The sequence below is a fragment of the Acomys minous genome (assembly GCF_964271855.1).
Source record: "Acomys minous genome assembly, chromosome: 8".
NCBI classification, from domain to species: domain Eukaryota; kingdom Metazoa; phylum Chordata; class Mammalia; order Rodentia; family Muridae; genus Acomys; species Acomys minous.
The window spans coordinates 107,299,291-107,310,078 of NC_140489.1; the positions used below are offsets into that span (position 1 = coordinate 107,299,291).

The 10,788-nt window shown below is 44.7% G+C and overlaps 1 protein-coding gene across 1 annotated transcript in view; it reads left to right on the forward strand.

The window, feature by feature from the left end:
- LOC311604096 (tetratricopeptide repeat protein 27) overlaps positions 1-10,576 on the forward strand; it is a 130,247-nt gene extending 119,671 nt beyond the window's left edge. Inside the window, exons 17-20 of the mRNA XM_084793636.1 lie at positions 3,403-3,600; positions 5,452-5,563; positions 9,008-9,108; positions 10,336-10,576. Coding sequence (XP_084649762.1) covers positions 3,403-3,600; positions 5,452-5,563; positions 9,008-9,108; positions 10,336-10,458 — 534 coding nt within the window. The 3' untranslated portion in view covers positions 10,459-10,576. The remainder of the gene's footprint in view (positions 1-3,402; positions 3,601-5,451; positions 5,564-9,007; positions 9,109-10,335) is intronic.
- Positions 10,577-10,788: the final 212 nt, after the last annotated feature.

Here is a 10,788-nt window from a genome sequence, read left to right on the forward strand (position 1 = left end):
CATCGGAGGTTCTTTGTGTTAGTTTCCTTCAGAGCCCAACAGCTGCCTGCTTTTTCAAGTGGTGTGTAAGCCTGGGAGTCACAACAGCTAGCAGCATGTGTTAGTTTATAATGAACAATAAAACTGTTTTACATTAGGGGAAAACGGGGTCAGTTTATATTAAGAAAAAATGTTAATTTCTTGGAAGGAAATATACTTAGCACACAAACATTTGGAAAAGTTTAAGGCAATGGTGAAGTTTAATTTCAGTGGTACCTTAAAAAGCATCTTTTTTGAACACATTTTCAGAGATTTCAGACTTCATTCTGTGCTGGAAATACTGAGTAAAGGGAGTTTCTCTGTGTACTTCAGATGGGCAGCTCACATAATTGTGTCCTTTTGGAGTATGTCTAGGTCACCAGAGTCCTAAAATGCTTATTCCCTTTGACTCCACAATTTTGTTCTTGAAATTTTAATTCCAGGGAAGCCTCAGAATGAGAGAAATCTTTAGGTATAGTGATATGTACTTGGTATTTTATTTATGTTTCTGCTACCAGCAGCAGACCACACATGAAAATAGCCTGTCTGACTGCACAGGAACATCCAATAGGCTGTGGTTTGCAAGCCTGGGGGGAAGAGTTTGAAACTGGTAAGGTCATATGAGGAAAAGAAATTGGTGTCATAATGTTAAATGTCAAAGGTAAGATAAAACAGTTTACAGAGTGTATTATAATGCTTCCACAGTAAAGATTAGTAGCCTTGTATTTGGCCAATTGACAAATGGGAATTTTGTTATCCCTTGTTTCATATTCTAATGTCTTACAAATTTTAATTAACTTAGCAAAAATCTGTCTCTGGTTGATTCTAGATTTGGCAAAGAACAATGCAGTACTAAAGGTTTCTACTTTATACATTTCACAAAAGTGAAAGACTCCGGGGTAGCAGAGAAGTAGGGAGTTATGCCTTGTTAATTAATATGGTAAATGTAAAAGTAACTATTATTCTCCTTGCTCAACTGTTGTCTGGGAGGCTAACTGCCTCCTTCTACTAACCTAGGCCTGGTCCTGGAAGCTTCTAGCATCCATACAATCTAACTCAGGCCTAGAATCTTTTCAGTCTCTTGAGATTTACTAGTTAATGAGCTCACCCTTACTTGTTCTTTCTGAGCTCTGGGCTGGCTGGTTTGACTCAGCTGTTCTGGCTCAAACTCTTTTCCCGCTGATTTATTTAATCCGGCTTCTTTTAGCCCGGAATTGCTCTGCTTAGCGTCAAACTAACTCAGCAATCTGCTCTAATCTTCTGCCTTCTCGTTTTCTGGCCTGTTCCATCTTCACCTAACTTCTCTCTGCAACCCGTCTCTCTATTACTGTCCTGGTAAAACTGCCTCTTAAGTAGCTTCCCTTTCTTCTCTCTTCTCATGAGAGTTGCATGTATCCTATCCTGTCAAGTCTTCTCTGATTTGTCACCTTTTCTGCCACTCAATTAGACACACTTTCATATATGAGTGCTTCCTTCTACAAACTAGCTTTACCTTTGTTTGTGATTAAAAACGTTTAGCACAATTCCTGGATCTAAGCTTTTCTATACCAGACCGGCCTTGAACTCAGATCTGTTTACTTCTGTCTCCTGGATTAATGGTGTATTGTATTGTATTGTATTAAAGGTGTATTTGTATTCCAACTGGATCTCACAGACCTAGAGCTTTGGATGTGATCTTTTGCCATAATAGCCATGTTCTGAATTAACATTCCTTTATAGGTAAATATTTGAGAGCAGGATTCAGGGCTTAGATTGTGAGTTCAAATCCACAGATCTCCCCGTGTGTGTGACCTTGGAGAGGTTCCAGTTTCTTAATTTTCAGAGTGCACAGGCCAATATACATTGCTGGCTGGATTGAATGTGCACATATAGTTGGGCCCTAGGAGGCGCTCTAGCTACTGTACTGCTATCGTGTCATCATCTTCACCAGCGCTCAGCCAGGAGCTGAGAGATGGCTCAGGGGGCAAAGTGCTTCCTGTGCAAGCATGAGGTCCTGGGTTCTGTTCCCAGTGAGCACCTAAAAACCAGGCACAGGCGCACATGTCTTTCACTGTGGTGCTGCAGGGTGGTGGTAGAGATGGGCAGATTCCAAGAGTTTGCCAGCTGTGCCGTCCAACTGAAACAGCAGTGAGACCTAAAAAAAAATATATTGAGGCCAGCCTCACCTACATAGTGGAGTTCCAGATCAGTCAGTTACTCTGTCTCTAAAGTAGAAAAATAAGCATGCATAAACAACAAATGATAAATAAACAAGATAGAATGCAATAGAAGATATCTGAGTTGACCTTTAATCTCCACACACATATACATGAATATATACGCCCCCTGCCCTACCAACTTGACAAATCACTTGCCAGGTGACCTTGACAATTACTTTTGCAAGCCTCGGTGTGGCTTTTTTAGTTTGTAGTGTGGCAGTAGCAAAGCACTTGCCTCCAGGTTATTGGGGGAGAATATAGTGAAGTTGAGCCAGAACCTTGGTGTACATAGGAGTGCAGAAGTGAGAGGGGTATGGAGGCCTGATACCAGGATTCTGTTTTTCTTAGGGAAGTGAGCAGGGGTGAGAGGGCTGCCCTGACAGATCCTACTGTTGGCATTATGCCAAATGATATGTGCCCAATGTTGCGCTGGCATGCAGCACTCAAAAAGCATCCCTTCTCCCGCTCCAAGTCAGTCTGCCACTTAACAGCTTCCCAGAATACCATGTTCTGAGATTGTCCCTCAGAGTTTAGAACAGTGGCTGGTGGGTTAGATAGGTTACAACAGGGTACATCTTAGCAAGGAACCTCTGCGTATCTTGAGGCAGCATCCCTGGAGACATGCAGGGAAGCTCCTTGAGTGAGAGCTAACCTGAGATGGAGCAGGCTAGGTGTAGGGTTCATAGGGAGCGTCGGATCAAACCTGCTGCATACATTTGGCAGAAAAGCGGAGAAGAGAGTGTAGGCTGACGCTCAGTGCTGACTCTGTAAACACGGTTCACCATGACACAGCAGGGAAGCAAAGCATGGGGGGCTGCTTCGTGTGTGTGTGTGCAGGTAGGTTCAGCGATGTTGATGGACTGGCTCAGCAGGCAGAATCCTAGCCTAGTGTGGGTCAGCTCTTCAGAGAGTCCTCTAAGTGAGAAGAGGCTCCAGATTCAAGGACACAACAGAGTCCTCCGATGAGCCGGACGAGAACATGTAGACAGCGTGTGATTCGAGAAACTAGGAGGCTCGGCTTGTATTTCACTTTGAAAACATGTGACAGTGGTGTCCAAATAAGGCCGCCACATGCAGTGTCTGATGGCAGAGCGGAGTCCTGTTTTTTTTCTTTCTTTTTTTTTTTTTTTTACTGTTTGATGGCTGCTAGTTCACTGTTTTCTTCTCTGCTTTTGCATTTTTAAAGGTCCTTAAAATTCTGGTCAGGGCAGTGGTTAATGGCATTGCTGACCGAAGTGGAGATGTTGCCTCCAGCCTCAGAGGCAAGCTACAGGAGCTGTTTGGCAGAATCACTGCGAGAGTGACCAATGATGGCGACATCTGGAGACTGTACGCCCAAGTCCATGGGGATGGGCAGAGCGAGAGGCCTGACGAGAATGAAAAGGTCAGTGTGGGGCCCTGTCTGCCACCACAGGGACAGTGGCTCAGTCTGTCCTGGCCTCTGCCACCAGAGGGACAGTGGCTCAGTCTGTCCTGGCCTCTGCCACCACAGGGACAGTGGCTCAGTCTGTCCTGGCCTCTGCCACCAGAGGGACAGTGGCTCAGTCTGTCCTGGCCACTGTCTTTGCCACCACAGGTAGAGTAGGCCTGCCCTTTGGAGTGAAGGATGTGTGTGTGTGTGTGTGTGTGTGTGTGTGTGTGTGTGTGTGTGTTGTACCTATGAGAGAGCATGCACATGTGAGAAAACGAGAACAAGCTGAGGTGACAATTCTCAGGTACCACCTACCTTTTTTGGATTCTGGCTTGGAATTTATCAAGTGAGTCCAGGGAACCCCAAGGATCCCTTGCCTCTGCCTCCCCGGTGCGGGAATTTTTTTTTTTTTTTAATTTCTTTTTAAACACATGGTTCTGGGGATTGAACTCGGGTCCTTGAGCTGACAAGGCAAGTGCTTTATTGGCTAAGCCATCTCCCCAGCCTTTAGTTCAGCCTTGAGTACTTTGAGTTATGGGCATGCTGAGACTCGCAATATTTGTCATTTTATATCTCGTGAGTTTTCCTGCTGCAGTCGCTCTGTTTTCTGCAGAAGGGTCTTTGGATCTGCAGCAGCCAGGTGTCTGTGTCCTTTACCTGCACCCCATCCACCAGCTCGTGTTAAAGACAAAACAAGAAGATTGTTTAGATCTGAGATGAGGCTACAAAAGGGAAAACATTAGCTAAGGAGACCAGGAGCAGGAAATTGCAAACGCTTGACACTTTGCCGGGGGCACCCTGTCCTTCTCACAAGGCAATAGGTTACCAGTCCCACTTGTGCCGTTAGCCTCTTGTCTTTAGCCCAGAGGAGCCCAGAGCTGCCAAGGTTGGGATGATTGTTTTGTATTTCTTTTCAAAACATCTACAGCAAATCAAATGTGCTCCTTGCATGGGTTTGGAATTAGCCACGGTACAGCTAATCTGTGGGATTCGTAGTTTTTCTTCCCTCCTGTCCACACAGCTGGCTTCTACCATGGCCTTGTCAGCCCTCAGAACACACATCTCACGCACGAATGCACACACTCCTACTTATGTCCTTCCAAGTCTTCCCAATTTTGTGCTCTTTTGCAAATAAATAAAAGCACTCTTGTCTGTGACTTCTCCATCAAATATTTTTGTTTTTGTTTTTTGAGACAGGGTTCTCTGTGTAGCCTTGGATGTCCTGGCTGGACTCTCTTTGTAGACCAGGCCGGCCTTGAACACAGTGATCTGCCTGCCTCTGCCTCTCTGAATGCTGGGATTAAAGGTGTGTGCCACCATGCTTGGCTCAAGATCTTTTTTAAGAAGAAACAAAAGAGCATTGTAAGCATCTGTGAAATTATATACCTGTTAGCCAGTCCATACTTTTCAACAAGTTCATGTCTTATTCTCTACGGTGTCTCTCAGTTTGATGGCTGGAGGCAGTCTGCACACTCCTTGTTTTTTTTCTTTTTCCAGAGCTGAGACTAAACCCAGGGCCTTGCGCTTGCTAGGTTACTGAGCTAAATCCCCAACCCCTGCACACTTCTTACAGATTTCCACGCCTGGCTTTACTATTTTCCTGGTTCCAGGATAGGTGGCCGTCCAGATGCAGCCACGGTTTCTTGAGGTGGTTTGTTGCTGTTAGCTGTGCATCCTAGCCCTTCTTTGATGGCAATTACGGAGAGTCTGCCTCACAAGACAGAGCTGGGTTTTCAGTTTGGAACTAGCTCCATATGACTTCCAGGAAACGATTTGAAATGTGAGTGCGACTTGTTTTGAATGTTGTTCTTTCTCGTTTCCTAGGCATTCCAGTGTCTCTCAAAGGCGTACAAGTGTGACACTCAGTCCAGTTGTTGGGAGAAAGATGTTACAGCCTTTAAGGAAGTTGTTCAAAGAGCCATAGGACTCGCAAATGGTATTTGATATCCTTACTGTATTTGAATGCATTCTTCACTGATAACAAAGTATTAGTCAGAAATCAGGTTCCATTGCAGGTACTTCCTGGCTGCTTCAGTATATTGATATTGTTGTATTTCATTCACAAACACGTATAGAACACTATGGTGCAGTAAGATAAAACAGGATAGAGGCTTAGAGTGAGAACCTTTAGAATGTGAAATATTTTTACTACCAACAAACCATTACTCCATACAAAGTCTTTGTTGGTTATGTTATATTAAGAAAATTATTACCATTTCCTTAACTGACAGTCTTAATTTATAAATAGAAGTGCAAAAAATTCAAAACATGCAGATCTCTAGAGTATTTAGCATTATATAAAAAGCTATAACATATACAAAAATACAAAATAAAATCCCTATCTTGGGTAGTTTAGAGTTTATAATTTGAAAGGAAGCTATCCTTACCTCTAATAAAATTGTTTGCTTGTTAGATAAATGCAGAGCAGGCTTAGACCACTCTTGTATTATGAAAGAATACCAGTAAAATTCAGTGGGGCGTTGTCACATTGGCATCTGAATGTGGATGTGTAATGCCCTGGAAGAAAGACCCAGTACACTAGTAAAGAGCAGAATGCCAAGGACTGTGAGCCTCCTAGTCCTCTGCTTAACTCTTACTGCCCCACAGTGACAGCAAGTAGGAGCCAGCAAGGAACAGTGAGAAGGGCAGAGCTTTTGAACCAAGGACACTGCAGCCCAGGACCACTGGGAACACGCATTTGCTAGGTGATGCTCAGCCTTTGCTCGATTGTAGGTAAAAATGGAGGAGTACCTATCTATGCTGTTAGGATGAATCAGCAAGATCATTTCATTACCAGACAGTACGTTACATGTCTTAACTCTAAATCCCTCCCTGTTTCTTCTGAAGTAGCAGATCAGGGCCATATGATAAGGAACTCAAAAAGAAAAGTAAGGGATGGGGATAAAGTTTAACTGCCTGTGACGAAGTCACTGGACATTCAAATGATTCAGAATGGGCTTAGTAGTTAATAAATCTACTCGTGGCCTTTCAGATCTGTGACTGGAAGAATGCATATGTCCAGTTTCCTGGACCACCTAGGGTTGGCAGATGAGGTAAAGGACTGAACTCAGGGGCTAGAAGGTAAAAAGTGCGAGGGGGTTGCAGGAGAAGGCTGTTTTGCAGCTGGCTGCAGTTCTGTGGCCTGTGCTGGCCAGAGGGCATCAGTCCTTTGCCTTGGGCCTTTGTGGTTGTGGTATTATGTGTATTCTAAGCCAGTGGGATTTACTCTGAAGAATATCTTATCTACTTCAGCTTGTTCTCTGTAAACATCTCCATGAACAGCCAGCTCTGTGATGGTCACACAGACCCAGACAGTTTCTGTCGCCACTAAGTGCTCCCTTTCAACCTGTCCGCCATAACTGTGCAGGTCAGAGCAGTAATCCAGAAAACCATCTTCTGGCAGCTTGGTAAAGATTAAACTGTTGTTGGTACATGTTCCATAAGGTGACTCTTGGAGAGGGAGGAGTGTCTGTTTGCTAGGTGGGTAATGTGTTACATTCCAACATCACAGGCATGTTTGAGTGGACACTTTTAAACAGTAACCGTAACTTTGTTGTGTTGGTGCTAGTACTGAATGAGCTAGGCTTCTGCTACTCCCTTCCCTTTGTCTTCCTTCCCCCAACACTGTTCCTTCACCCCACCTTTTGAAAAAGAAATATGGCACTGTATGAGTCCTGGTCGCCAAGGGTAAGCACTGCCATGGGCTTCGACATGATTAGGACAACGCGGCAGTCCCCAAGTAAGGAGAGCCTCGGCCACGGTGCTGTCCTGTGCTGTTTGCAGCGCAGGGAGGAAGGTCCAGTCTCTGCAGCTCTCTTCCCTCCACTGTTACTCTGATGCCTTTTGGAAGTAAGATGGGTAGGAGCCCTTTTTGCTTTCTTCTTGTTTTCTTCAAAAAGAGAATTTTATTTTTGAGAAAGGATCTTTCTATGTTGTCTTGGGTCTCCTGGAACTCTGTCACTATGTAGACCGGGCTGGCCTCAAACCCAGAGAGATCCTGAATTCTGCCTCTGCCTCCTGTGTACTGAGATTAAAGGCATGTGCCACTATGCCTGGCTTTTAAAAATGAAAGTTCTTTTTTAAAACTAGAACTATAGTTGTTTCTAGTATCAGCTACTAGGCATCAAGCAAGCTGTTGACCTCTTCCGTGGCAACAGCAACGTCTCCCTACTGAGACAGAGTCCGCACTATCTGATTGACTGGACCCTCTGAAAATAGGCTTAACATTGCTAACTAGTGTGCATTCAACACGAGGCTTGTTGAAGTCTGTGATTCTGAGGTAGAAACATCAAGCTATTTTGCCAGGCCATAGGATGTTTCTTCTGACTGCATGAAGTTTGCAGCTGTGGTCTGTGACATTGAAGTTTTAAAGTAGGATCTGCTTTTGACTTGAGTGCACATAATTAAAAATATATTGTTCTATGTGTGCAAACATTTGTCCTGCATGTGTGTCAGTGCACATTAGTGCCTGGAGAGTCTAGAAGAGGGCATCGGATCTCCTGGAACTGGGTTCTAGATGGTTGTGCACCAGCATCTGGGTGCTGGTAATTGAACCCGAGTCCTCTGGCATTTCTCCAACTAACATGACTTTAAGAAAAAAAAAGAGCAAAACCAACAGAAAGATCTCAGACACCTGCATGTTCATCCAAGGTACTAACAGCCAGTCTTCCTCCAGGGAGGAGTGTGCTCCCTTCAGAATTACCTGTCTCAGAAGCAGGCTCCGCAGAATGCTGGAGGCACAGTGTATAGGGCTGAGTGATGCCAGATGCGGCTCAGGAGCCTGGGTTTCTGGCCATGGCTACAGTTCCTAACTGAAGACGTGCAGATGGTTGGTGCCAGTTCTCCCAGAATGCAGTAAGATTTGGGTATAAAGATGCAGCAAGCTTCTGAGCTTGGCACATCTGGCATGTCACTTTGCAGGGCCAGGTCAGTAACCTTGAGTCATCCTTAGAGACAGCCACATAACATGTACTGAGTCTGTTTTGCTCCCCTGTGTGTGCCTTGCTTTCAGTAAGGCCTTGTTTGCTTGCCTAATTCACTAGTGTATTCATGGTATGTGTATTACGTAGGTGTGTGGGATCCCTGCCTATGTAACTCACCTGAATCCACCATGCTTTTTAAAAATCATCTATATAAAGAAGGATGAAGGATGGCTGGAATGTAACGCAGTGTTTGTAACAAGCGTTTGCCGAGCATGCACAGGCGGGGGTTTGATTCCTCTCCCCCCACCCCCGCCCCATACCAGGGAGTGGGGAGAAGGGGAAGAGCTAGGGAGGTGCAAACTTCTAAAGTTGGTTATTGTAAATTCTTAGCACAGAGCTGCTTTTGAACCTGTGGATGATTAGTTCTCTAATGCTTTCCCTGTGCTTTTATCTTGCAGTAGCTATAAAATGCAGTGAGTGCAAATCCAGTCCCCAGGAAGCCGTGCAAGCACTTTCTTCAGTTCGGCTCAATTTACGAGGCTTGTTATCCAAAGCAAAGGTGAGAATGACCTGTGAGTTCCTTCAAACTGCTGGGCGATAGGTCCTCAGCCTCAGGTCACCACTGCTTTTAAAATAAAGTTGTCCTTACTAGATCCCAATGGATCATTCAGAACCATAAAGAATTGCCTCTCCTGTGTCTTTGGAAGCACCTTTTGATGGTCTGGTTCTGTATCAGAAAAAAATGCTTTTTGTAGTTTTGAATTGGGTTTGGTGAACTGAGTTGCACTTTACGAAGTGAAGGTGGATAGTATGGCTGTTAAGGTTTATAGCAGGCGTGGTTTGCACAGGCCTGTCTTCTGGGGCCTGCTTAGAGACTTGAAATCAGCAACTAGAGTCTCCCTCCTCCAGCCGCCCCGCTAAACAAACAGCTGTCTTATCAATACAGAAACCGTAAATGTATAGGAATTTAAATGGACTTCTCTCACAGGTCTTTCAGGCCATGTCCTCCATGTCCTCCAGACAGAGCAACTCCTCTGTCCTCAGCACCTGAGGGCTGTGGGTGGAGCCCAGGGAGCTGGGGTGGACTAGGTTTGATGCTCAGCAATGTATTCCTTCTTTCTAAGCCTCAGTGTCTCTGCCCCTCCTTCCTCATTGAGAAGGGATGCAGGTCGACTGACTTTGTGAGTACTGTGATTCCTGGTTGGGAAAGTTGCTCTGTGTGTTCAGATTCTTTGCCTAAAAGATGTCTTTTCTACTCGGCACACCGCAGCAATACTTATGTCCATCTGTTAGGATGTGCTATTCAACAATATAAATCTATTCAACTCAGCTGAAAAAGCTGTATAGCAAGCCAAATAAATTGTCATCGTGAGACAGATGCCTATTATATGCAGACCTACGTCTCTGAAGCTGATTTTCTTGGTTGCATTTCCTGACTCACTGCGCATGCTCAGTGAACTTTGTTTGGATGAATGATGTTCCTTTATCCAAATATTACTGCATAACAGTAACAAAGGCAGTCGCTATAAAGGATAGAGCAGGGGTTTGAACCTTAGGCCTTGGGTTCTCCAGGCAAGCTCTACCACTGCGCTGTAGTCTGGATTTGCTACTTGTTAAGCTTGTACCTTTCTGGGGTCTAAGCAAATGCTGCATGGATGCCATTACAGTCGCATCATGCAAAGGGCGCTGGGATTCTTTCTATGTTGCTTTATCGATTTGATATTGTATCTATATTGCTTGGAAGAAAATTTCATCTGTTGATGGTCATCCTCTTTTTACATTGCAGCAAAATTTTACAGATGTGGCAAGTGGAGAAGTTTCTGGAGAGTTAGCCAATGAAATAGCAGCTATGAATGCAGTGGTGGCAGAGCTGCAAGACCTAAGCAACCAACTTCGAAACCGGTACTGACTATGCCAGAAGCAGGTTATGGCAAGGGCACCTTTGCCCTTTTGAATTCCTCAAAAACCTGTGTCTCTGAAACATAAGATGCTAATTTTTTAAATAAAATTGTTTGCCGGCAAACATACTTACCTTGTTGTTCTTCTGAAGCTTATTAAACAGAAAGGTTGTTGTACCTTTGTCTAGTTATTGGCGCGTTCAGTGTTTGCGTTCCAGTGCATTCCAGCACGCAGAGGCCAGCACAGGGTTCGTCCTTGCTCACCCTACCATGAGCGCGTCACTATGTGGAACAATAGTGTAAGTGCAGGGCACTCAGCTGCTACAAGCTGTGAAGTCATG